The following is a 26,286-nucleotide window of genomic DNA, read 5'->3' on the forward strand; positions in this document are numbered from 1 at the left end:
GCTTCGTTCCTCATATCAACGATGATAGGGGGTTCACTATCGATGACGTTCTGACAAAGGATTTCCAGCGAGTCGCTAATTCATGATATCACATTTTCCGTGACAAAATGACTTACTTTGTTCTGGTGGATCTAGACCTGGACTCCAGAAACAGGATGAGCCATAGCGATGAATCTCATCTGAACCAAAGCTGGATGACCTGACTGGCGGGTCGTGGTATTGACGGCGAGGGATAGAGACTGCATGGATCGAAGTATGAATAATCCGTTATTAAGCTATCATATTGTATATAAGATTATAAGCTGTTCAAAGATCCGTGTATAATTATAAGAAATCCGATGAACATAGGTGTTACAAGAAGATGGAAAAAAAATTCTGATGATTGATAAATTCATCGGAGGATTTGGAAAAAAAAAACGAAGTTAGTTTGGATTTATCGAGGAATGTGTATATAAAATTGTAATTTCCTAATCATAGAGATGGAGACTTAGGATGAGAATCCACCATACCACGCCTCATCCGGTGGCCCTCTCTCAACTTGAACCTTCTGTTTCTCATCCATCGACGTGAACTCAGTCGAAGACTCAACGTTCTTACCGTTAAACTTCTCCGCAAGATAGTTACCAATACCCAAAGGATCATTGGTAATCCAGATAACGGGTTGTTTCTTCCACAAAGCAGGATGGTCAAATGCTCGATAATGGAACCCAGAGGTATTGCCATATTGGGGACCGGCATTATTCACCTCTTCGTCAGAGGTGGTTTGGGTGACACCGACTTTAGGATCGACACTCAATGATTCAGAATGAGTGGTGGTGGAATGAACGTAGTAGAGATAAGGTTTCTTGAATCTGAACCAGTCGATGTAGAATTGGAATAGCGCTATGGCAACGATAACGACAATCTGTATAGACATCATTGTCAGGATGGTATCACCAATTCAGTGAAGTACTAAACGAAGGAGACAACTTACCATAACAGCACCACATCCCAGACCACTCTTGGCTCTGTCACCATTCTCATCAGAGGACAAGAAAAAGAGACCAGCCAGACAAATACCTTCGAGGTATAAAGAGACGAAGACAGTTCTCAAGGCTTTGATGTAAAACATACCACCAGTCTCAGAGTAATCAGGTTGGTCGGCACACCAGTGTAAGAGGTATTTGTAGGCGGCGTAGAGTAAGCAGAAAGCTACCAAAGCGAGCAGGGTGATAACTGGTTGAATGACCGTGTAGACGATGGAAATACAGATCAACAAACATGTGGGTGGAAAGGTGGTCGCCCAAGTCATTGAATCCATCTTGAACTATGCATAAAAGAGTGTTAGTTGAGCGACATTCTTCATACTGTCTCAATCAAACTCACAGCTTTCATGTATACCTTTCTAGGGGTGTTTCCAGCCAAAACACCCGATAGCAAGTACATTACCCAAGGAACAGCTCGAGAATAAGATTTGGCAGCTCCAGAGAATGTAGCGGTGAGGATGCTATGTAACGAACATGGTGAGCGTTAATCCGATTCACTACCTCGTCTGAAATGACTGAAATGACTTACAAGGTAAGGAAGAAAATAGAAGCAGTGGGTAATTTTTCAGCCAATAGAGTGGGCAATTGACCAACAGTGTTTCCGATGTCTGACAAAGCAGAGATCAAACCAGCAGCAACAGTGACGATCAAGAAACCGTGAATGACTTGGAACAACCAGAATCGAGAGAAAAGCTTGAGCTCGATATCACTATAGCAAAATCAGCATAACATTTGTATTGGCAGAGCAAATGCACTTACGTCTTCCTAACTTCACCTTGAAGTTGGACCATGAGTCGCAATACAATTGGGAGAAGCATGAAGAGGACGGCGAGTAAGACGGGAGGAAGGACACCCTTGACAATACCCTTGACGACGCTGAGCTCAGACAATCATCAGCTTTTGATATGGTGAGTCTTGAAAGGATGAAGCTGCACTTACGGTCCATTTTCACAGATCCAAGCCAACCAAGCAGTGTTCTGACACAAAGCATCGATGTTTGAAACGATACCGACGAAGGCCACGGGAATAGCCCAAACGATGATAAGTCCAATGGTCAAAGCCCATGAGATGACTTTTCTAATTTTTCGTTGATAAGGGTTCATAGAGATATTGGACCATTCGACATCTTCAGGAACAACTTCCACGCCAGCTTCCATGAGTTTGTTGGATTTGTCAGTCTCGGCTACCAATCTGGCGAAAGCATGGGCTTCATGTTGAGAGGCGAATCTAATGAACACGGTATTTCCTTGAGGTAAATCATCGATAGTCTTTCTGAGATCGGATAATTTGGCATTTCGTTCAGCAATGTATAATGGTGAAGTTTCCAAATCTTGTTTTTTACCGATCAATCCTAATGGTCCTTGTTTCCAAGATGGTCGTTTCTTGGATAAGACATATCGATCGATGATATCACCAGAAGATCGTTCAGCATCGTATTGGCCTAGACAAAATGACCTATTATCAGCTTACGCTTGACCTTTGACATTGTCGCGAACTCACCTTGAGCCTCAGGGGTTTTCTTCTTAGCTTGATTCTTGTTAGCCAATTTGATCACTTTGCTAGCACCACCTTCCAATCTTGAACATTCCTTATCCCTCTCCTGCCAGATCTTCTCGACATCCTTGCACTTTCTGGTCAACCATACTTGTCGGACACCACCCTCAGCATCGTTGGAAGGGTTGACGGCAGTACCTTCAGTTGCAGTTGATTTTCTGGGTTGTTGAGAAGCAGCGTGAGCAGAAGGGACGGATGAGCCTGGAGTGGTGGAGTCGATTCGAGCAACGATCGATGCGATCTCCTTCATGCCAGATTCAGAGTTAACTGAATCAGGAACGTTGGTGACAGCAACGGTCCTAGTTCGTGCAAGAGCAAGATGTTGAGGTGAAGTCAACCATGCTTGTCTAATTTGCACGAAGTGATTGTACTCTTGCCAAATTAACCAACATGTGTAACCCATGAGTACGATCGCACAGAAGAAATGAGCGATGTGTCGGTTTTGATGATTTGCAGGGACATTACCGAAGGATAACAAGTTCAATCCTTCCAACTGGTTGTTGGGTTTGACTGCTGAAGCGGGAATACAAACGACGAAAGTCAAGAGGAAGTAAGGTAATAACATCTTGAGGCCGAAGACCTTGATGAATCGGATGAAGAAGTAGGCATCGGGACCGTTGGAAACGATCAGATCGGTGTCGGGAGTACTGATTAGAATTGTTTTCCAATAACCAAATATACCTGATGGAAGTACAGGTGGTTTTTTGCTATACCGTCGAGAAAAGATTCGTTAGTGTGAGTATAGAATCGGAGCAGGTCAGATCGAAGAAAGAAGGAGACAAGAGTACTCACGCATCAGGAGCCAATACTGATCTAGGTTGGAATACCCTCTTGAGCTTTTGTCGATTATGGAGTATCAACCATACTGCCGTCAATGCTCCGACTGTGATACCCGCGGTGACCAACGCCGTGACGAAGGAGGAGGTGGAAGCTGTGGTGGTGTCCTTTCCAGTCGCGGACATGGCGAACGGTGCTGTCTGTCTACCGTGGAGGAGACGACGGATAACACGAAGGTGGAGAGAAGAAGGTCGAGATCAGATTATTATAATAAAACTGGTGGAACTGTACTGGGTGGATCGATAATCAACAAGAAAAGGAGGATCGAGGTCAAAGCGTAATGAAGGATGATCAGCACACACGATGAAAACAAATCAGCATTGACATCATTCAACTAAAAGTGCAAAAGGATAAGGACAAGGATAAGGATGTGGACGGGGGACGGAACCGAACAAGAATGAGATTGGGGGTAGAATGCCTTTGAGACTCACCTATCACGATGAAACAACGATGCAAAGTATCTACAATACCTGGTTCAAATCAAGAATGATGAAAACGATGAGAAAAGGAATGGCAGTAGTGATAAAGCGATATTTGTTATATGGAGTGAAAAATTTGGACCAAACTGCGCTAATCGTCAGTTGGTCACACTAGCGGTGGTCAGGTAGGAGGTATGACGATCGCGCCACACCATTTGTTTACCATCTGGTGTCTTGAACCTAAACAAAAGTCACCCCGGGATCTATGACGTCAGATAGTCCCATTCCGTCACTCTGCTAAAAGGGAAATTCAATATCATATCATGCACCTGGGTCTTTTAGATCCACAGAACAAAATGACGATCTCATTTTCCTTCTTGGCTTTGGGGTGATCACTCGTTATACGTGATGGAATCGTTTTAATAAGAAGGAATCAATGGGAAATGGGATGTGATCGAATGGATTCAAACAACGATGATACATGGATCGATCGGTAGAGTCAAGTATCAACAAATCAGTCGCCTATGAGTATATATATGTACATAGCATATACAGTTTATATGCAATAAGAATTTGTGATGAGAGGCGTCTCGCCTATCATCATGCAGCTTTCTAAGTTATCGTACAGTAGTATCATCAAGCAAACAAATTGACATAAGGTAAATTATCACCGAAAGTGAAAACATGTATCGTCCCATCCTGTCTTGCGCTATCATCCTACCTCAATCAGCTACAATGCTTCCTTTCATATTTGAAGGGAGAAGACTTACGCTATAATCTTGTTAGATACCATTTTCAAATTAAATACCAGACTTGATCTATCTTCATTAATGATCTTTATCAACTTACCAGTCTTGATATCCCATATCTACAGCAGACGTAGCTCTGAAATCAGCTTTATCACTCGAAGACTTGTAAGAGCTGATTGGATAGCTTACCCTTATGGACTTGTCGTAACTTGCACTGACTACCACACCGGCACTCTTGCTTATAGTCACACTTCTCACTAAATCCGTATGACCTTGAAACGTACTGATCAACTGACCATTGGAAGATGAATATAATTTTACTAGATTATCTCCATCTCCTGTTACGATGTGATCGTGCTATTTTCACATATCAAGTCAGCACTGGTGCCAATATGATCCTTGATCCCGCAACGAAGAAGAAGGAGAAAGCATGCCAGTGGGCGTTACATCCTATTCCGCGAAAGATGTAGTATTGATATCCTCAACTTACATTCCATTCCACACAAGCTACACCTCTCCCTCCTCCTCCTTCCCTCTCTATCAGCCCACTAGCGATATCCCATATCTTCCAAGATCCATCTCCACTTCCCGAAACCAATTTATCCTTTCTCGGCGACAGCGATATCGAATTGATTGGTTGTGTATGTCCTTCCAATGTTTTTACCAGTTCATGAGTCTTTCTATCATATATGTGAATTTTGGTATCTTTATTGGCTGATAACAGATATCGAGGCGTAAGTCCAATTGACAATATCGAACTTTCACATCGTATAGTATTCAACCTCTTCCCCACGGCCAGAGACGATGAAGATAATGAGGGTGGTGGGAGGTCTATAGTGTATATACCAATAATCATATCTGAAGAACCAGATACCAAAGTCCCTTTCCCATCTTCATCTATGTCGAGATCTAAACATAACACACTCCGTCCATGAGCCTCACTATCTACCCATATACATTCTCCAGTAGATAAATCGTATAGTCTGATTGATCTATCTCTTGAACCTGTGAATAGGTAATTCCGCCACCGAGCCAGACAATAAACTACATCTTTGTGTCCCCTCAATCTCGTAGGAGTAGGTAAATGATCTGAATCAAGTATGAGATGTTGAACGATGTATCGGGATCGAACAAGGGTAGGGTAATGTATTGGTGTACTATCTTTGACAGAATCTTCTTCTTCTTCCTCTTCACCAGTATCATCCTCAGGTGGTTCGTTTGAATTTGGATTATCTGAACTTCCTTCGGCTTGAGGTTGGCGGTGTATCCATTCCTTACCTTCCCAGTGTCCCTCTGGAGGATATTCTACTGCTACTCCGTTTTGTTGAGCATGTTCGTTCAGGTCGAATCCCGCTTCGTGGAATATCCGTAACCACAATACAGGCGTGCGGGAGAGGTCGTAGAACCGAGTAGAGACACGGGATATGATATGTAGTTGAGAGAGAGTGGGGGGAAGTTGAAGAAGAATATGAAGGAGACTAAGGGATGAACAAGGTATGTAAGGACATTTGACTTTGCAGATATTCGTAGGAAAGCACAGAGGAGAACTTGTTCGTACGAAATGATCTCGTTAGAACAGGTAGTATCAACTCACATCTCATCAGGTAATCCCATCAGCCCCTCTCCTTCCCACTCATCCGTATCTTCCCGAACCTTCTCCTTATTTCTATTTCTAGCGGGACTTCCAACAGTCAACGTCAACTCTTTCATCTTCTCTGCGAAACTCCATACCCCTCCTATCGCTCCTTTCCCCGAGGAATCTTCTTGTACATCATCACCCGGCTGGAAAGTCTCATGTCTTCTTTCTGACCTGATGGGAGTACCAAGTGGTGCTCTAAGAGGTGATCCAGTCCCATTGCCTAATCCGAAACTCGCGAACAGCCCGCCGAATCTCTTACGGTTGTTCAGTTCCGTACGGGGGGATGAGCTTGAGGGTTGACCGATTTTGCTGAGTAGTTGTTTCTTAGGTTTGAGAGACTGAGAAGCTGAGGCGGAGGAGGAGGAAGAGGAGGGGACATGGAAAGGGTTAGAAGGGTCGTTCATCTCTGATCTATGACTGTTGTACGGTCATGACTATCGGCAGGGATGTATGAGGTGGTAACTTAGCATGCAGTACAACAGACACATCAGAAATAGAAATAGTAGAAAAGCAGGCACGCCCTGATCTTCGGATTTGATCTTGTAGTTACTCAATCAATAAGCGGGATACGAGATACCTACGGTGAGACATCGATTCAATGCAAAGTATGGTGAGGGTGCAGATGCATACATCACTGAGTTCTTCGATGATGGATGAAGATCTTATTTATTCCATAGTGCTCGAGACAAAACAGAAAGCAAGATGCAACAGACACAAGCAGAATCACCACAAACCCAACATCTCCCAGACCGCGACCAACCCCCGAAAAGCTGTCAATTCCTCATTATCAACTTCAACATCAATGCTACTGAAACTCAGTATGCAAATTGTTTCACACCTGAAGAAATGTTACCTGAACTTATAAAGCTCTTACAAGAATTTCAATATAATGGAGTCTCACCTGCTTCTATCTCATACAACACTGCGGGCGTTTGTGTGGTAGCTCACTTCGAGGATGAACAATGGGAAAGGATCTTTGGCCTGACGCCGCCCAGACATCATCAGGTAGAGGTGGGTCGGCTTGTTTATGTATGAATGGATATTTTGAGCTGAGGTAGATTTATTGCGAACTTAGTCAACTTTAGATCGAGATTAGGGCATGTCACTGGTGAATACAGAAGTGACGGATGAGTGGTTATCATATCACGATAAAAATACATTCTTTACGTTACAATATCCTTATATGACAGAGCTTATCATATCTTGAAGGGTTGTTGCAATGGATGGTATTCTCTATATTCTATGATCTAAACTCGTGATCGAGCTGAATGTACGACTGACTCAACCCCTAACTAACACACCGACCATACATTCTTTCAGCATGAAATCGAGATTCACCCAAGAATGAGTGAGCACTATGAGCGAAAGACACATATAAGCGTTCATCTTTGCATGTGAAGCAAATTTTCTAGGATTGGAGGGTTGTGTGTCCAAATTGCAGATATCTTGGCTGATCACACGAAGAAATGAATTAGTTACTCACTAAACAGCTTCGTACCGTCCCTTCCCGCCACACGCATCAATTCATCCTCACCACCGGGATGAAAAGGAAGGTACGGTGAGATGTTATATACCATCCCGTTAAATACTGACCATGCATCGTCAGGTGTATTGTGCTATGCACATTGGTGATCAGCACAACGACTCTTGGCCAGACAGATTGTTGTGATTCAAAAGATCTCTAGTGAATTGAGATTATCACTAACCTCTTTCAACTCGGCCAACGTAACTCTCTGAAACCCTTGTACACCCCTCAAATCCTCCCCACTACTAGTCAATTTAGCCCAATCTAACGCACTATGCCCAGGGGTCAAAGCAACCTTTGTCCTCTTCTTCGTCTTCATCTGTGTCTTCTTTGCCATTTCCTCACCAGCAGAAGAATCCTGTCCACCTTTCTGTATTCCAAAATTCGGTTTTTTCACTGTAGAAGGAGGAGGAGCCATGTTACCTAGGGGTGAATCGGATATAGCTATATTCAGATCGGACGGGGGCTCGTCATCGTCATTTGTAGCTTTCTTAGGTGATGGAGGAGCTACTGAGAATGATGGAGCTGGAGCTAGAGCAGAAGATCTCTGATGTGAGTTGAGAAGAGGAAAAGGTGGTGGTGCATCTATATCTTCTTCTTCTTCTTCTTCTTCTTGCTCATTGTTAGAAGGGGGATTAGCTGTCGAAGTTGAAGCGGGGGTGGCTCGAGCCCAGGTGGGCAGAGAGGGGACAAGCTACGAGATATTGAAGGATGTAAGCTGAGTATCTTGCAGTATGAGCGACTGAGAGAAAGATGAACCTTACCCAGGACATCGCTCAGCGGGACAGTACGTCTGGGTGTTGTATGAGAAGGAGAGGATCGACTGGAATTCAGTCAAATCAGTCAATTTGGATTTGGTTTGCTTTGTGTTCGATTCGATGACAGGAGTGATACTTGACTTGCCGCCCAGAGTAAACAGTGAATCTGGTCCCTGTACTTTCCCACGGTGAGTGTGAGTGTTGCACAGACAAGCAAGCTAAGGCACGGTGCAGATGATTGTTGGTTGACGCGATTCTAACGAGCAGAAAGACGGGGTGGAGGTGATCAGGTTGGGAACATGACCCAGAGTCTTGTTTTCCCTCTTTCCTCTTCCATCCCTTCACCTCGACAAACCAAAAGTGTAACACACAGAGAGAAAGATCGGACGCCTGAACTAAGTGACAAGCTTCCGAAGCCCTAGCTCAGCCTTCAGGAGTTCATACCGGAGCATTCATCCTCAACTCTCATCCCCAGCTTTGCTGGTCAACTTCCCTCGACCAACATGTAAGCTTGATGAACAAGAACAATAGGTCCCCACGAGCTAACAAGAATTTGTAGGGCTTCCCTCAACAAGCTTGCTATTCGAGGTATCCGATCATTCGACGACAAACATGTGCAGGTCATAGAGTTTTACTCACCATTGACGGTGATAGTGGGTCATAATGGAAGTGGAAAGACTGTAAGCTAGTCATATCTGATCGATTGCAATTAAGCTTATTATAATGATATTTCCCTCGACAGACGATCATTGAATGTCTCAAATATGCTACGACGGGTGATATGCCGCCAAATACCAAAGGGGGAGCATTCGTTCATGATCCCAAAGTGAGTCAACTCTCGTTCTCTCAGGAATCAATCAGCTGTTCAGTGTCATCCGGGATATTGACTTGATATGATGATTCAACGTAATTAGATGGCTAACGAGAAAGAGGTCAAAGCTCAAGTCAGATTAAGATTCTGGAATGTCAACAGACAAAGAATGACAGCGACGAGAAACCTCCAAGTGACAACTAAGAAAACGGGTGCACTGACCATGAAAACCCTGGAAGGTATCTTAGCTAAGACTGATCCAGATGGTGGTGAAGGGAAGGTCAGTTGTTGTTTTTTCATTTTTCTTCTCATGTAAGATAAAGGTGAAATAAGCTGATTAGTGGATTCATAGAGGAATACAATATCAACGAAATGTTCAGAGATGGATGAAGAAGTGCCATTATTATTAGGTGTATCGAAATCGATTTTGGAAAATGTCATTTTCTGTCATCAGGAGGAATCGAATTGGCCTTTATCTGAACCGGCTGCATTGAAGAAGAAGTTTGATGATATATTTGAAGCTACAAAGTGGGCTTAACAGTATCGAGTATATGCGCTAGAAGCTGACATTTGGTGTCAATGGTCTCAGATATACCAAAGCTCTGGATAACATCAAAGCTCTTAGGAAAGAAAGGACAGCCGAGCTGAAAGTTGATAAGGAGAGATTGAAATTCCTCAAATCTGATAAGGATAAGGCTGAGCGAGTGAGTTTTCTATCAGGATTAGCCCATCAGTAGTTCAGGTAACAGATAGCTGACCTTCTTTCTGTAGATGCGAAAAGACCTTCAAGATGCTATCAACCAAGAAAATTCCAAGCAAACTCAGCTGGAAAACCTCAAAGAACAGCTACAACGCGTCAAAGGTCGTAATGCCGATTTCTACAATGAAGCGAGAGAATTCAGAGAGATCTTCGAGAGATCAGAATCGCTCAAAGATAAGAAAAAGATGTATGAGGAGAATAGACAACATGCTCTCAGTACCATGAACGTGATGAATGGTTAGTCAGCTTCTTAGATTGATCTGATGTTGCCAATCATAGCTGAATTTATAATACGATACAGAAAGTACGGAGGAGTTGCAACATATGCTGAACAACTTCGATGCACATCTGCGATCCATCGAAAGTAAGAGAGCTACCCAAGAATCTCTCAAGGAGAAAGAGGAGGGCATACTTGAGGACTTGAGAAACAAGGAAAGAAGTCTGGCTAGTAAACAAGGTGGTCTTCTGGCTAATCGAAGGGTAAGATCAAGAATGGGTAATCCGGCCATATCAACTGACATGTCATACGTAGATGTACGAGAAAAACCTTCGTGAACGAGAAGCTGTCATCAGAGAAGTCGCCAAAACTCATGATTTCCCGGGATACGATTATTCACCCTTGGAAGATCACAAGATCATGGAGTTTGTCGAGAAGATGCATGAATTGGTGAGAAAAGCTGAGAATGATCTGAAGAAGCTTCAGGTGAGCTTTGCCTCTACATGTGTGCAGCATGTCAGCTGATGTCTGTACAGGCTGAGAACTCGCGCAAAGAACGAGAATTGCAAGCTGAACTCGATAAGCTATCGAACAGCAAAGCATCTGCTTTAGCTACCAAGCGAAGTAAACAAGAACAGATCGTATGTTCATTCAGTATTCTCGAGATGTACTCAATTTCCATCTGATACCTTAAAATTAGGCAAAACTCAATGACAAAATCCGATCATCTGAAGCATCATTCGACTCCATCACATCGCTTGACGCTGAGATATCGATTCTCCAAGGAAAACTAACGGAGAACGAAGAGCAGAAATCTCGATTGGAAACTGAGATCAGAGAATCAAGATATGATGAGCAAATCAGAGAAAAAGCGATGCTTGTCAGACAGAAAGAAGCTGAAAGAGATAAGATCAATGCGGAATTGTCGGCTTTGAATAGACAAGCTGATTCAAGAGCTCAACTGACGATCAAGAGGAATGAAGTGGGCGGCAAGACCGCTCAGGTCGATAGTAGGTGAGTACCAAGTTGGAACTTTCATCTGTCAACATGTGAGAGGTAAAATGCTGATAATTGGTTGTGTAGTATTGCAACACATGCTACGAGGTTCAAAGAGCTTGTTGGGACTGATGTTGACGCTGAGACGATGGAGGATAAGATTGCCCTTGCCTCAGGGTGAGCTAGCCCTCCTCCAGTTGCTTGCTGTGATTATAGCTCATGTCTGATCTCCGTTCCACAGGCGCAAAGACCGAGAACTTCAAGATGCTGAAGCCGCATCTGCAGCCGTCAATCGAAATGTTTCCCAATTACAGACTTCTCTTAATATAGCAAAACAAACACTCAAAACGAAGAAAGATGAACTAAGTCGTACGTTCAATATTCACTTCCCCCATGTTGTGCATACACCAACATATATTCATAGGTCTGGAAAAATCCGTTCGAGATGGTCTCGCCGCTGCTGAGACTGAGAAGGCCACTGTCGATGAAGCGGTTGAAGAAGCTATGGAAGAGGTTGACTATCGAAGAAAGTGAGCTTATTTTTGCAGGTTCTTGGACGCAAATAAGCTAATAAAGTCGATGTGCAGTCAAATCGCTAATGCTCAACAGAACAAAGCGCTCTGGGAGAAGTTCGCCCAAGTAGCTAAGACGAAACACAAGTGTTATGGATGTGATAGGGAAATCTTACATGATCAAGAAAGAGTGATCAATCGTTATGTGAGTCGCTGTGGGAAGCACTTGATCAGTTGCGATTTTGAAATCATCGTTCGATCGTATGAGCGGCTGATATCTATGGTAATCACAGGTACAAACTCGAATTGATTCATACTCACCCGAAGGACTGAAAGAGTACAAGGAGGAGGAAGAGCAGTGGAATGGCGTGTTACAATCTCTTCGAAAACTGCAACCTTCAGTGGCACAATGTGCAGAACTGAGGGAGAATGTCATTCCATCGTTGGAGAAGCAGGTACAGGAGGAGGCTGAAGCTTCGGAGAAAGCTCAAGAAGAGGTTGAGGAGGTGAGCTAGCATTAACGCGGAGTAGTGAGATGGAACGCTCAACATTACTTTTTAGGCCAAAACGAAAGTCCAAAAAGCAAAATTGGCGACACGAGATTTACAGAATCTCAAATCCGCTGCTGCCCTAGTATCGCGAACTATAACCGAACTGAAAGAACTCAAATCTGATATATCGAGGTTGGAAAGGGATCTGGAAGGTACAGGATCTCTTAAGACTGTTGAAGAGGTACAGAGAGAAGTCGATCAAGTTTCTAATGAAATGTAAGCTGCTGGTTGTCTCCCAAGATCTGTCAAAGCTCATTCAATATCTTTCTGCATCGATAGTAAAACCCTGTCTCGAGATCAGCAGTCTCTAAGTGCTGAGAAAGAGCTCAAGACGAATGCTCTTAGAAGTGCTGCTGATGATATTAGTCGAAAGACTCTCAAGATGGGGGAACTACGATCGCAGCAGGAAAGACGAATGAGGGAGGAGCAAGCTCTGAAAGAGATGAGAGAAGGTCTAGAAGGTCTGCAAGCTGAATTAAAGGTGAGTCAAATCAACCGGCACAATTGCTTCATTCTGGCAGGGTAAAGCTGATCAAGCTGATCTTGTACAACTTGTAGGATCTCGATGCTGCTGCTCAGAATGCCGAAGCTCCCTGGAGGCAGAAGAATGAAGCGCTCAATAGGTACCGGGCTGAACGACAGAACTCGGAGAACGATGCAAGTCTTCAAGTGGGATTGTATCAGTCCAGTATGAGTGAAGTGGAGGGTAAGCATCGAGCATGTCAAGCGTGAGTCAACAACCAGCTATTCGGTGCAATGGTAGAACACCAGCTGATATGGCTGTTGTATTGATGCATATGTACAGGTATATTGCCGAAGGGAATGATCGACAAATTCGAGAAGTGGAAGCTTCCCTTTCCGACATCAAGAGAGAAATCTCAGTAGCTCAGGATGCACGGACGACCATCGAATCTACGATTGCATCGTTATCGTCTGAACTATCAAAAGCTGAATCCCTCAAAGGAAATATCAGTAACAATCTGAAATATCGAGATGATGGTAAAAGAGTAGCTGAAGTTCAAAAGGAATTGGATGGTTTGGACTTGGAGTCGGCCGCTAAGAGTAGGAAAGAGTTCAGTGAGAAGTATAGAGATATGATGGATGAGGAGGAGGAAGTGGGAGGGAAGGTGAGCCATCCGTTCAATGTCTTCAATACCTCCTTGATAAATTGAAGGGATGATGGTCATATGTCTTAAATAAGATTGTGTGGTGTCATGATGATGCTGACTTGCGTGGGACAGGTACATTTATATTCTGGTCAATTATTGGCTATGACTGAGAATAGGAAGAAGACTGAGAAGACGCTCAAAAGCGATTATAAGGATATTGATAAACAGTTTAAAGATCAGTTGATCAAAACGAAAGTGAGTTTGCACCCGATCTTTCTCATTATAATTAGTCGAGGACAAGTATAAGGCTGATTTGGTCTTGTGCGTACAGGTTAGCGAACATGCAAATAATGATTTAGAGAAATATGGGAAGGCATTAGACAAGTGAGTGGCTATTGAGTCCAGTGTATGGTACTGCTGTGTAGTTAATTGCTGGAACAGTGCTATTCTCAAATACCACTCCATCAAAATGGATGAGATCAACGATACCATTGGGCATTTATGGAATAAAACATATCAGGGAACAGGTAAGCTGGTTGATCCCAGCTATCATATCATTGGGATGATTAGCTCATTTTGGGATAACAAGATATCGATGGAATTCGAATTGTATCCGATCATGACGAGACGACCTCAACCTCAACGAGGAAATCATACAATTATCGAGTAGTCATGGTTAAGAATGATGTTGAACTGGATATGAGAGGCAGATGTTCGGCGGGTCAAAAGGTTTTGGCGAGTATTATCATTAGATTGGCATTGGCGGAGAGTTTCGGTCAAGGATGTGGTGTATTAGCTTTGGATGAGTAAGTCAGCTAACTGATTCGTGCTTGACTTCAAGTGCGCAGGTGAACTGAGCAGCATATCTATGGGTAGGCCTACCACAAACCTTGATCAGGAGAATATCAATGCTTTGGCAGAAGCTCTAGCCGAGTGAGTGCTATCGGACAACTGCGGAGATTGGAAGGAAAAAGATAGCTGACGACTCCTGCTGTGATTCAGGATTATTCGGGAAAGGAGGAAACAAGCTAATTTCCAATTGATCGTTATCACCCATGATGAGGGGTTCTTGCAGCGGTTAGCCGCTTATGATGTGGTGGACTTTTACTGGTGAGTAAGAGCTCCATATCGAATTCCGAGGGGATCGCTTAAACTGATTGCTTTGTATGTTGGAAAGGCGAGTATCGAGAGATGCTTCTCAGAAGAGTATTCTGGAGAGACAGAGAGTCGCGTAGGAGTGGGAGATGTGAGCGATTTATAACGACCATTTTTACGAACCATCCCATGTATATAGATATTATATGTTTCAATTATGTATGTATCGGCTATGACCAATCACACCCCGTCCTCAAAATCTCTACCACCCTCTCCAAACCTTTCTGATCATCTTCATCAAAAGTGCTCAACAGCGTACTATCCAAATCCAACACTCCTATCACTAGATTATGATCGTTTCGTAATGGAACCACGATTTCGGATTTCGTATCCCCATCGCAAGCTATATGACCCGGGTAATCATCGACGCTGTTGACGATCAAAGTCCGCTGGGATAGGAAGCCGTCCGCACAGACTCCTTTGCCCTTTATGGGAGTTATGGAAAGACAGGCTGGTCGACCTTGGTACGGACCTAACAGTAGAGGCGAGTTGGGTGAGTGAGAAGGGGTGGAGGAGGATGAGGAAGAAGAAGGTGGATGGAGGTAAAATCCTATTTGATCATTTGTTGGTACGATTATTAGCTAGGAGTGGTGATGTTTGTCATGTTAGAATGGAATAGAAGGGGAATGTGACTTACCACACCAGTTCACGACTGGATGTATACTCCCTCCACCATATAATGAAGAAGCGAGATATGAGTGATAGAGTATAGCGGAAGTTTGAGCTAGATTGGTTACCTATCACCCCAACCAAATGCGAGAATCAGCTATGAACGATAAGAAAAGGATATATCAGTTGACGGGATGAACTAACCCAGTATCTTTCCCCCTCGAGTAATGCTTCTAAGTGGGTGATGACATGTTTGTAGAATTCGGATTTCCTATATGATCTGTCAGCTTCGATGGGTCTCTTCGGATAGATATAGACAGTGAACTAACGTTGTTATAGTCGATGGGACATAACTCGAGTCGGCGTGAGGCATGTTGACGATCCTTTCTCACTTCTTTTCTTTCTCTTTGGACTTGCTTCCTGTCTTGATGTCCAGCGGTGATAGGAGTTTGCCGTGTGTTGTGATCTCATATAAGTTGGTGAGATGAGACGAGGCTTTGAGGATGTCGCCATGGATGGACTATTTTGACTTTTCGAATCAGAGGTGCCTCCACTCGCTGTGCGTATCCACGTGACCCATTTAAGCTGGCTGTTGTGTTGATCCGAGTGGAGGTGAGAGGGGTGATGATGAGGAGCAAGGTCATGTCGATGATGATGAACCATACCCCAGTATTGATACATGATATTACCATCTGAAATCAGTTAAGGAAGATCGACCCTTCGTCTGCCACCACTTCACTCCTGTCCCAATCCATGGCCTCCCTTCCTTCTCCTGCTGGTCCGTCCGCACCGCAATGGCGTTCATTCACATTCTTCGATGTGGACGATGTCAAAGATAATGATGATCTCGCTCAGTCACCTAGATCAATACGGGTTAGTCATGCTTTACTATCAGTCAACTCAACAGTCAAGCTACATTAACAGATACTTCGTCGTAACGAGCCATTCAAGCTGACTTGTTGAGTATCCGCTCTCAGTCTCTGACCCCACCCATCATCCTCACTCCCACATCGATCAACTCACCCCTGCCCCCATCCCTAATCGTCTCATCATCCACCCATGTCACCCTCCTCAATCGACACTTCCACGTGGAACGCACGTTCAAGGCCTGGGAGAATAATGGTAGAGCCACAGCTTTGTTGGAAGCTGGAGGATTGTTAATGGGCATAGGTGAAGAGGAAGGTAGCAGATGGCCAGTGTTAAAGATATGGGATTTGACTAGAGATGAGAAACGAAAGACTGCTCAGAAAGACAATGGGAATGGTGGATCTTCTGACAGAGAGAGGGAGAGGGGACCGGTGTTGGTAAGGAATACTAGGATACAACATGGTCAAAGACCTCATCCTGTGAGTGTGCCATCCAGTCCATTCCATAGTTCACATTCTATGAGAACAAGTTGCCTGTCCTGCAATTGATCACCACATCCGGTCTGTGCTATAGTGACGCAATGATTGATATATACTTCTTTTCTATCAGGTATCATCCATCGCAATTACGTCCAACCTCTCGCATCTAGCCATAGGTCTAGGGGACGGTACAGTCCTGCTATACCGACACCTCTTACAATCACTCACAACCTCTCCAACATCACTGACAGCCTTGCCGAAAGCTCGAGTGATTCACGAGTCTAGAGAACCTATAACTGGCTTAGGGTTTCGTGAACCGCAAGAACCAAATGGAACGGGAATATCGTTATTTATAGTCACGACAAATAGGATATTATCTGCGCCTGTGTCTGGGAAGAGCAGTAGCTCGGAGACCAGGACGATAGATGAGCTAGGATGTGATTTAGGTTGTGCAGTGATGGACTCGCAGCGGAAGGAAATAGTCGTTGCTAGAGATGAAGCTATTTATCTGTATGGTAATGAAGGTAGAGGTGCCTGTTATGCTTATGAGGGTGAGTATAACTTGCTCTTTTGTTTTCTCATATACCCGAGAAAGGAAATGCATGCTGACGACCTGATCGCTACGATGGATGGGAATAGGTCCAAAGTCTTCGATTTCAGTATATCAACACAATCTGATAATCATATCACCACCTTTTTACCCATCAGCGAATTCAGCTTCAGCTACTGTACGACATTACGTCTCGAAGCAAGCTAACACAACTACCAATTCTGATGGAGTGTCCACATCGAACTCATCTAACGATATTTCGAAAGTAATCATTTTCGACCTGCAGAACAAGCTAATCAGCTATAGTGGGACGTATAGAGATGGTGTTAGAGAGGTATTTTGTCAGTGGGGAGGAATATTCGTTTATGGTGGGAATGGTAAAGTGAGTCTACAGCCAAATCACCCAAAGCGTTATGTTAGCTGATCGTGGGTTGTTTGGGTAGCTCACAAGACTAAGTGAACACTCCACATCTGCCAAACTTGACGTGCTGTATAGGAGAAATCTGTACACACTCGCCATCAGTCTTGCCAGATCACAAGGGATGGGGGAGAGCGGTGTAGCAGATATACATCGGAGATATGGTGATTATCTATATACCAAAGGTGATTTCGATGGAGCGATGGGTCAATTCGTCAAGACTTTGGGTAATCTCCAACCTTCCTATGTCATCAGGAAAGTGAGTGTGGCCTTAGCTGTCGAATGCATTATAAGCTAGATCAGCTAACTGAGGCCGTAAAATTTCGGCTCATCTTTGCAGTTCCTCGATGCTCAGCGGATACATAATCTCACTACTTACCTCCAAGAACTACATTCTCGTGGTCTAGCCAATCCTGATCATACAACTTTACTCCTCAATTGCTACACCAAGACTTCCGATAGAGCAAGATTGGACAGTTTCATCAAGACCGAAGCGAGAAGATCTGATACTTCAGGAGACGAAGAATTACCTTTCGACTTGGAAACGGCGATAAGAGTTTGTCGGCAAGCTGGATTCTATGAGCATGCTACCTACCTTGCCAAGAAATTCGGGAGACACGAAGAGTATCTGAGGATTCAGATCGAGGATGCTGGTGAGATTGGCGAGGCTTTGAGATATTTACGAGGATTGGGACCGGAAGCAGTAAGCTAGGATCCCTGAGACTAAGTATTTGGACAACTCAGCTAATGATGTAAATATGCAGTGCGAGGAGAATATGGTGCGATATGGTCGTACTCTGCTCAATGCTGAACCTCAAGCTACGACTGCCCTACTCATTGACCTATGTTCTGGAGACTTGGGAAAGAAAAAAGTCACAACGCCAGCTCTTGAATCGAAACCTAATGGAAATACCACAACATCTGCTGGCCCAGCGATGTTATCATATTTAGGCTACAACCGAGTGACCGGTCTTTTTACGGGTGACGCACCATCAGGTGCTCAATCTTCCGCTCAGACCGACGGCGCTGCACCACATCCGAATGGCAAAAATGGTGATGGACCAAATGGAATCGGAACGAGTTTAGAGTCCGCACCGGTAATAGAAGATGAACCAAGTTATATCCCACCTTCACCGAGACAATACTTTGCTCATTTTGTTGATCATCGAGAGCTATTCATCACTTTCCTGGAATCCGTTGCTTCGGCCCTATGGAATCAGTCTCTTACCTTACCCCTTCCTACGAAGACTACCACTCTTACTGCTCCTTCAAGAAATATAGACTTGCCACCGCCATCTGATCCGACGACGATCGATCAAAGGGCAGTATGGAATGCTCTCTTGGAATTATACCTCGCATCTGCCAAATCGGATGATATCGACTTGATCAAATTATCAAGTGAAAAGGCTTTAGCTGTAATTTCAAATGTGGATCTACCGTATGACACAGTGCACGCTTTGATCCTTTGTTCGACAGTAGGTTTCGATCAGGGTCTGATCAAATTATGGGAGCAGATGGGAATGTATGAAGATATAATTAGATTCTACATCGATAAGAACGATTCTGAGAAGGTACTAAAGCATTTGGTGATTTATGGAAAATCCGAATCCAACTTTGGTTTATATCCACTAGTGTTGAGATATCTTACTAGTTCGCCTGCTATATTATCGAAACGTCATCAAGACCTTGTGAAGATCCTTGAGAAGATTGATGAATATAGGATATTACCTCCCTTGGCGGTGATTCAGCTCCTAAGCAGGAATGGAGTGGCTAGTATAGGTACGGTCAAGGAGTGGTTGAGAGGGAAGGTGGAAGAAAATAGGGACCAAGTTGAATCCGTGAGTGAAATTTGCTGCTTCAGAGGAGCGGGCTGTCAGATGATTGGAGTAAGATAAAAGGACATGGCTAATCGCTGTCGATATGTTTATTCTCAGGACAAACACCTAGTCGAATCATACCGATCTGAAACGCTCACGAAGAAAAAGGCGATCCAAGATTTATCGAATGTAGATCAACCTGAGGTATTCCAAGTGACGAGATGTGCGGCATGTGGCGGCCAATTGGATTTACCCAGCGTACACTTTATGTGTAAACATAGTTATCATCAGAGGTGAGTAGCATCTAATTATAACTACCGTATGACTTGATCAGATAGGGGTCTGTATCAAATTGAACTGAGTATGTGTAGCGCTGACTTCTCCTTTTCTACTATATCAGATGTCTATCCGATTCCGAACCTGAATGTATCCTCTGCGCACGTCAACACAGCGTCATTCGGGAATTGCGCAGAAATCAAACTCGTCTGGCGGACAGACACGATTTGTTTATAGATGAAGTGAAAGATTCCGAAGACGGGTTCGAAGTGGTTGCGGGTGCTTTCGGAAGGGGTTTGATGGGTAAGGAAAGAGATTTGGATGATGTTGTATAGTGCGAATCACATTTAGTATAATTAATGTTTTTACATGATGCATACATTCAGATGTATTGGAGGTTATACATTCGATGATTGCTCATATCTCGTACTTGATACGAATATATATGACGATAGCTGAGCTATTTGCATTGTTCAGCTACCATCAAGCATCGTCATCAGCTTAGGGAATCTTTCTATGAGCCGTATGAGATTTTTTCTACAGCTTTACGTACCCATATCTCTATACCTCTCTTTCCTATCTATATCGACTTCTTCCAATTTCTTATACAGACTTCTAGCTTCCTCTTTCAACATTAGTTGATCTTCTTGCGTTGTCGATGGATCCTTGGAAAGTAGAAGCGTATAGTGTGCTAAAGCGTTGATACACCCTACGAACCCAGATCAAACCATGTCAGTATACGGGAATTGAATTCGGTGTGAGTGTATTTGATGGATCAACATACATTTAGAATCTGGCTCTGCTTCATATAGATCTTTAATGTTCTTGATTTCTATCTGTAAAACCCCTAGTGGAGGTTCTACAATATGATGTGATCAGCTAAATAGCAATCGATGCAATGCGCAATTCTATGTCGATCTCAGCTCACCTGATCCAATCAACCATCTATGGTATAACCAACCGCTCTGATCATTTGGGTCCGTCCATAAAGCCTGAGTAATCAATTCGAATTCTACCACCGAAATCACAATACGACATCAATATACACACAACCTTTTTCTTCTTATCTCTCGTCAATGACATCGGAATTTCGCACCGAAATTTCGTATTCGCACTCGTACTTACCCTCATCTTTGGTTTTGTTGATTTCCTGCTGATTAGTGCCCTCCTTCTCCCATATAGCGGATAAAGTTTTAGTCCTACAGTGCCATGCTGAGAAATTGGAGAAATTCGATTCGATCTTCGTCTGAGTGTATTTCAACTCGTCTGAAAGTGGTCTTTGGGTGGGTAGTGAGGAAAGGACGTATCGACGATAATCCCATGCGTGGACTGGTGGTCGTATATAAATGATAATCAACGAATGTTCTCATGCGCTCAATCTCTCATCCTCCCAGCATCTCGTCGAATCGATACTATTGAGCGATTAAGTCATGTTGTGAGGCAGATACACTTACAATTTCTCGAATCGGCATCCAACATCTTTTCGACCAATTTCAGTTCACCTTTCCAAAATTCCTCTTTCCATGTTACCGTATCCCCCGGTCCATCTGGTACAGATTCCAAACACCATTTCCTATGATTCCATATCCAGTATACTTTGGGGTGAACGAGGAGATACGAAGTCGTAAGTCGAAGGTCGGTAGTGAGGTGGGAAACTACTTCTTCAGGGGATCTACAGGATCAATTCGTCAATATCATTTTTGGGCTATCTCGTAGCGATGAAGAAAGAAAGGAACGAGGATGAAGACCAAGTTGTGTAAAGGTGATACAAGAAAATGTTACAGCTCTACTCACAGTGAAGGGAACAGCCCCAGCAATATATTCCGCCTGTAATTCCATATCGTATAGAATTCAGGATTCAGATCCAACAGCCTTGTCGTTTGGTCTAATGATTCAATATTGTACTCTTTCCTATGTTTCTATACCCAGTATATGAGCTTGTTTTCTACACTATACAGCATTTTCCTAGCTCACTCTACCTAATACATCCTGCTCCAAGGCCAAGTACGCTTCGATTTTACTTTGCTCTTTCAACCTCTTAGCTTCTGCCGCTTGGGGGGTCAGTCGAGTCCGTTTGATACCGTGCTATAAAGAGGGTAGACATCAGCTTGGCTCAAGAGTCTTACATGAGCACTCAGTCGCGATCTGAACCCACCATGACGTCCTATACGGTCTAGCAACTAATTCACCAACGATATTTACGATCTCCAAGTTATCGTTATGGTCTTGTTCGTCATCACCCACCACTTGCTCGGTGCTACTTGTATCGACCAAGTGGAGGTCCAGTCGGTCGTTACGTAAGGTGGCCAACTCACTCGCAACCATATATCGAGAAAGCCATCCATCCATCCTATCCATCATCATATTTCTCCCATCCTCTATATTTTTAGGTCTCTGCAAATCACAAGTACCGGCGATAGTGTCGAATCAGGATGACAGAGTGAGCTTGATTCCACCTAATCCTACAGGAAAGTTGAGCTGATGTTTAGTACGTTTACTCAGATATTGGGTATCGAAAAAGCAGTATTACTGTAAATACTGCAGTATATATATCCGAGATGATGCGCCTGTGAGTTGTATTCGTCGTATCACTCTACGCAAAGAGCAAGGTATCGCTCTCATCAAGATCATATATCGAATTTGGCTGATCGTTTCTATCACACCTTATAGTCTCGAAAACAACATGAGACCGGATTAAAACACATCGGAAATGTCGAGCGATATATCAGGGACCTGTATAAGACAGGGTCGATGGCGAAGAAGGAAAAAGCTGAGGAGGCAGCTGAGATGGCTAGGATAGAAGCAGTTAGCAAAATTCTCTTGACTGCGTTCGCATCAAAGTGTTGTAGCTGACATCTCGATTATAAAATGGAATAGGCAGCAGCAGCAGCTTACGCCAACGATAAAGCATCCGGCTCTGCCTCACCTAGCACATCCAAACCATCTATACTCTCATCACTCCCTTCTTCTTCCTCAGCAGCGGCGGGCAGCTCGAAACCCAAAGCTGTCAAACCTACTGATAAATACTCTAATTATTCTACTGCCGAACAGCTGGGCTATAAAGAGGAGAAAACAGATTACGAGATACAGCAGGAAATCAAAAATCAGATAGGTCAACCATCAGCTTGGGAAACTGTCACCCTACCTGATCAACAGGCAGCGAAGGAGCAGGAGCAGGGGGAGAAGAAGAAATGGCCAGGGGAACATGAAGAGGATGAGAATGAAAATTGGAAATTTGAATATAACAAAACTGCCAATAAACATAAAAGAGATCCATATGAAGATGATTGGGACCCATCGTCGATCAAGTCACTTAAAGTGAAAAAGAAAGAAGAAAAAATAATTTCTGATCCAAAGAAAGAAAAGGAAGAGATGGACAAGTTGGGATTGAATAGAGATAATTGGACGGGTAGATTGGAATTAAACCCTGTCTCTTCTTCGACGGATAATGCCGGCAAAGATAAAGAAGGATTGGAGTATGTTCAAGGGAATGGATGGATTAAGAAGGATGAGGATGAATTACAGGATAACACGGTTGTAAGCGGGAAGGACAAGGAGAGTAATCAAGATGGAACGGATATCAAGCCAGTTGTGGAAGGTGTAAATCAGGAAGATCAGTCAGTGCGTACCGAGTCAGGTGCTACACAGGTGGTGGAGAGCAAACCAGCTGTGGGAGAGTCTGTAGGCGGTGGTAGTGTATTCAAGAAACGTCGACCACCTCCATCGTCTAGGAAGAAGTAGAATGGCACTGCGACCTGTGACATCATTTATTCTGCAAATATATTATCATATGGGAGGAATGCATTACAAGTGTTCAAATGATCAGTGCGTTCGATGTAATGATGATACCTAGAATTTCCTCGACTTGATGACCTTCGAAATACCAGTCTTTTCACCCTTATACTCCCCACCATAAGCACCCTGACCACCTTTGTATACACTTCGTTGAGATGCGACCTTCTTCTTGGCTTTCTCGTATTGTTGCCTCTTCTTGACTCTCGGGTTTCTACCTCCCTTAGATCGGTGGGGTGTTAGACCCCTGTTCTTCTCGATGGCTCGAGTGAGCGCTCGAGGTCCCCCTTCGTGAGACGGATCATCAAGGGATGCAATAGCGGCGCTGTGAGATGAATGCGTCAGCACCTCTCATCAATTGACCAGATGAAAGATAAATAGGTCTGAACCATCTACTCACAGCTTCTCAGCCTCGTACGCTTCATGTTCAGCTTCTTTCGCATTCTTCTCCTCCTTCCTTCGCCTCTTCACCAAATCATAGTAATCCTCTTCTCCATCATCTTCCTGACCATCCTCATCTTCCCTTGATCTCTTACTAGATTTCGATCTCCTGGTATCGTCATCTTCCGCATCAAGGTCCAAGTCTTCACCCACTGCTTGATTCGTTTGACTTCTCTTCAATGCATCATCTCTAGCTTTCCTCTTATCTCTATATGGCAGATCCTCATCACCTCCCATCCTATTCTGTCGACCTTGCTCCCTCCTTGCTAAAGTCGAGTTGATCTTGGAAGTATGGAATGCCAACGATCTCTTTCGAGTTTGTTTATCTTCGTAATCTGCATTTCCTAATGACGTGGGATCAACCAATACATCCAGCTCATCGTAGACCGGCGATTTCTTACTTGATGATGATGAGGTACCGCCGATGAAAAACTCAGGTTCGGCAAGAGGGGCGAAAGTGGGTTTAGATGATTTCTCGTCTCCTTCGGTCTTGTCTTTCTTTGATTTCGATTTCTTCTTGGTTTTATCTTTCTTCGGCACCACGATCGAATCCAAGTCCAGATCCAATCCATCTTCTTCCTCAGCAGCAGCTGCATCTTCCAAGATCTTAGTTTTCTTCCCTTTCTTTTTAGCTTTTTCTGACAACTTGATCATCTCCCTCAATTCGTTCGCTTCCTCATCGTCCTCTGCATCTTGAAGTAAAGCTTCCAGTTCACCTTCTTCCAATCCCTCTTTACCCCATAGATCGTCGGCATCATCCATCTCATCTTCCCATTGGTCCTCATCCTCATCATCCTCGTCTCCGTTAAGACCTTGCATTCTCTTGAGTAATTCCATCTTGCCTTCTTTCAGCTCTTCGTCAGTCTCATCGTCGCCCAATCCCATTCGAGGATGTAGATTGAATGCTCCATCGGATACTGATCCAGCAGCGAAATCCAGATCTTCCAACATTGCCAAACCCTCTTTGAGCTGAAGTAATCGTGGAATAATATTGATCTCGCCTTCACCGCGTGCTGAGGGTGGCAAGGAAGATAGGTGAATGTAGAATGCGAGGGTAGTGGCGTACGTGAGAAGAGTTTCTACCGATTGTCAACAGGCGAGGAACTTTCAGCTACCGTCGCCAATATGGATCACGGAGTAAAAGAAGGAAGCGCAGACTCACGATAATGCAACCATCCTAAACCTTTATGTAACTCGCCATCACCTTTTTGCTCCTCCATCTTCTTGATTCCTCTAGAAGTCTTTTCCAGCTTTTTCACAATCAATGGGAAGTCCCTTGCAAGAGCGAGTTTGACAGGCTCATGAGCTTCAAGGTGACGGAGTAAGGCTACGGGATCATTAGTTTTGGGTGGAGCAGGGATGGTTTTACTTTGAGGTTCGGCTTCTGCTATTTTTTCAACCTCGGCAGGTTCGCTAGACACGGTATGTTCGGAGTCAGCTTATCTGGTGAAATTTCTTAGAGACTCTATGCTGTTTGAGATATACTCACGATAGATCATCTTGTACGAAACCAAAATCCTCAGCATCCAAAGCCTCTCTAGCCTTCTTCTGCAACCTCCTGACTTCCCTTTCCTCCATCTCCCTCTCCTCTTCTCTCTTCTCATCATCTACTCTCCCATCTTCTTTCTCCCTCCTATTAGAAGGTTTACTATAATACTGCCTACCCCAATTTTCATCTTCACTATCCTCATCACTACCGCTATCACTACCTTCCGAATCATCATCTTCGTCAGACGATTCAATTGGTTTTCCAAATCTACCTTTCCCATTTAGATCAGGCGTGTTCTTCTTCTCTTTACGTTGTTCCTTAGTTATCTCTACCTCTTCTTCATTATCGTCATCCTCTTGATCTTCTTGTTCCCTCTGAAGTTGTTTGCGCGATTTCTTGGGTAAGTCCAGAGATAGTACTTCTTCCCCTTCATTGGCATTGATATCATCGTCGTCTGATTCATCTTGAGGGTTAAATGAGATTTGATCTCGTTTGAACATCACTGTGATTCAAACAAAATCCATTGTCAGTTATGAGTTGCAGTGGGTATAGACTGATGAATTGTACGCGCTGTATACTCACAATCATCGACACTCCCGGGTTCGAGCGTGTCTTCATATCTATCAATCTTGTTGATTCTGGCTCCAGGAGCAGCAGAAGCTTTTGAGCCTGCTGATACTCCCTTTCCGGATCGCTTCTTTGCCATGTTGTTCGTATGCTCTAGGCCTACCTGATATATGTCCAAGGCAATGTACAATGTTTCAAGCTGAAATGAAGAATGGATGGATGGACAACTTCAGAAAAACATCTAACGGCTGGTTTGCAAGTGGGATTTTGAACTTTTGGTGGCAAGTCACGTGACACGGATTCGCGCTGTGACACTGTACTGCTACATTGCATGTTCTATTGCTCAGGCATACAAATCACCAAA

At 43.8% G+C, this 26,286-nt stretch overlaps 10 protein-coding genes across 10 annotated transcripts; 4 read left to right on the top strand and 6 right to left on the bottom strand.

The window, feature by feature from the left end:
• Window positions 1-487: 487 nt before the first annotated feature.
• On the bottom strand, window positions 488-3,541 carry I203_101754 (uncharacterized protein; the record flags this gene model as incomplete). The annotated part of the gene is made up of 8 exons (XM_065516946.1): window positions 488-904; window positions 974-1,306; window positions 1,366-1,486; window positions 1,555-1,734; window positions 1,785-1,901; window positions 1,965-2,466; window positions 2,526-3,286; window positions 3,372-3,541. 8 exons carry the CDS (start codon window positions 3,539-3,541, stop codon window positions 488-490), a joined length of 2,601 nt encoding a protein of 866 aa, XP_065373764.1.
• Window positions 3,542-4,471: 930 nt separating this feature from the next.
• I203_101755 (uncharacterized protein) lies at window positions 4,472-6,627 on the bottom strand (the record flags this gene model as incomplete). The annotated part of the gene is made up of 5 exons (XM_019150570.1): window positions 4,472-4,544; window positions 4,606-4,703; window positions 4,774-4,941; window positions 5,075-6,062; window positions 6,179-6,627. 5 exons carry the CDS (start codon window positions 6,625-6,627, stop codon window positions 4,472-4,474), a joined length of 1,776 nt encoding a protein of 591 aa, XP_019000163.1.
• A 298-nt stretch (window positions 6,628-6,925) lies between these two features.
• On the top strand, window positions 6,926-7,319 carry I203_101756 (uncharacterized protein; the record flags this gene model as incomplete). The annotated part of the gene is made up of 2 exons (XM_019150571.1): window positions 6,926-7,234; window positions 7,299-7,319. The coding sequence occupies 2 exons, from the start codon at window positions 6,926-6,928 to the stop codon at window positions 7,317-7,319; spliced, it is 330 nt and encodes a 109-aa protein (XP_019000164.1).
• Window positions 7,320-7,504: 185 nt separating this feature from the next.
• On the bottom strand, window positions 7,505-8,521 carry I203_101757 (uncharacterized protein; the record flags this gene model as incomplete). The annotated part of the gene is made up of 4 exons (XM_019150572.1): window positions 7,505-7,578; window positions 7,707-7,839; window positions 7,930-8,442; window positions 8,513-8,521. 4 exons carry the CDS (start codon window positions 8,519-8,521, stop codon window positions 7,505-7,507), a joined length of 729 nt encoding a protein of 242 aa, XP_019000165.1.
• A 284-nt stretch (window positions 8,522-8,805) lies between these two features.
• On the top strand, window positions 8,806-14,697 carry I203_101758 (uncharacterized protein; the record flags this gene model as incomplete). Its single annotated transcript, XM_019150573.1, has 28 exons — window positions 8,806-8,868; window positions 8,941-9,011; window positions 9,066-9,186; window positions 9,249-9,332; window positions 9,421-9,597; window positions 9,670-9,845; window positions 9,907-10,021; window positions 10,089-10,314; window positions 10,379-10,557; window positions 10,610-10,780; window positions 10,831-10,935; window positions 10,995-11,308; window positions 11,378-11,467; window positions 11,532-11,659; window positions 11,715-11,820; window positions 11,878-12,007; window positions 12,096-12,308; window positions 12,364-12,569; window positions 12,633-12,834; window positions 12,912-13,081; window positions 13,159-13,480; window positions 13,595-13,717; window positions 13,794-13,846; window positions 13,904-13,989; window positions 14,052-14,268; window positions 14,339-14,395; window positions 14,465-14,572; window positions 14,640-14,697. 28 exons carry the CDS (start codon window positions 8,806-8,808, stop codon window positions 14,695-14,697), a joined length of 4,071 nt encoding a protein of 1,356 aa, XP_019000166.1.
• Window positions 14,698-14,787: 90 nt separating this feature from the next.
• On the bottom strand, window positions 14,788-15,599 carry I203_101759 (uncharacterized protein; the record flags this gene model as incomplete). The annotated part of the gene is made up of 4 exons (XM_019150574.1): window positions 14,788-15,167; window positions 15,255-15,354; window positions 15,431-15,497; window positions 15,556-15,599. The coding sequence occupies 4 exons, from the start codon at window positions 15,597-15,599 to the stop codon at window positions 14,788-14,790; spliced, it is 591 nt and encodes a 196-aa protein (XP_019000167.1).
• Window positions 15,600-15,979: 380 nt separating this feature from the next.
• I203_101760 (uncharacterized protein) lies at window positions 15,980-19,968 on the top strand (the record flags this gene model as incomplete). The annotated part of the gene is made up of 9 exons (XM_019150575.1): window positions 15,980-16,099; window positions 16,204-16,572; window positions 16,703-17,123; window positions 17,212-17,504; window positions 17,566-17,799; window positions 17,881-18,243; window positions 18,305-19,378; window positions 19,475-19,650; window positions 19,758-19,968. The coding sequence occupies 9 exons, from the start codon at window positions 15,980-15,982 to the stop codon at window positions 19,966-19,968; spliced, it is 3,261 nt and encodes a 1,086-aa protein (XP_019000168.1).
• Window positions 19,969-20,178: 210 nt separating this feature from the next.
• On the bottom strand, window positions 20,179-21,991 carry I203_101761 (uncharacterized protein; the record flags this gene model as incomplete). Its single annotated transcript, XM_065516947.1, has 8 exons — window positions 20,179-20,342; window positions 20,418-20,492; window positions 20,562-20,645; window positions 20,759-20,962; window positions 21,088-21,305; window positions 21,428-21,552; window positions 21,608-21,718; window positions 21,827-21,991. 8 exons carry the CDS (start codon window positions 21,989-21,991, stop codon window positions 20,179-20,181), a joined length of 1,146 nt encoding a protein of 381 aa, XP_065373765.1.
• Window positions 21,992-22,065: 74 nt separating this feature from the next.
• I203_101762 (uncharacterized protein) lies at window positions 22,066-23,374 on the top strand (the record flags this gene model as incomplete). The annotated part of the gene is made up of 4 exons (XM_019150577.1): window positions 22,066-22,073; window positions 22,136-22,202; window positions 22,304-22,438; window positions 22,511-23,374. The coding sequence occupies 4 exons, from the start codon at window positions 22,066-22,068 to the stop codon at window positions 23,372-23,374; spliced, it is 1,074 nt and encodes a 357-aa protein (XP_019000170.1).
• Window positions 23,375-23,482: 108 nt separating this feature from the next.
• I203_101763 (uncharacterized protein) lies at window positions 23,483-26,061 on the bottom strand (the record flags this gene model as incomplete). The annotated part of the gene is made up of 5 exons (XM_019150578.1): window positions 23,483-23,750; window positions 23,826-24,945; window positions 25,029-25,279; window positions 25,356-25,857; window positions 25,938-26,061. The coding sequence occupies 5 exons, from the start codon at window positions 26,059-26,061 to the stop codon at window positions 23,483-23,485; spliced, it is 2,265 nt and encodes a 754-aa protein (XP_019000171.1).
• Window positions 26,062-26,286: the final 225 nt, after the last annotated feature.

Source organism: Kwoniella mangroviensis (assembly GCF_000507465.2).
Source record: "Kwoniella mangroviensis CBS 8507 chromosome 1 map unlocalized Ctg01, whole genome shotgun sequence".
Classification (NCBI taxonomy): domain Eukaryota; kingdom Fungi; phylum Basidiomycota; class Tremellomycetes; order Tremellales; family Cryptococcaceae; genus Kwoniella; species Kwoniella mangrovensis.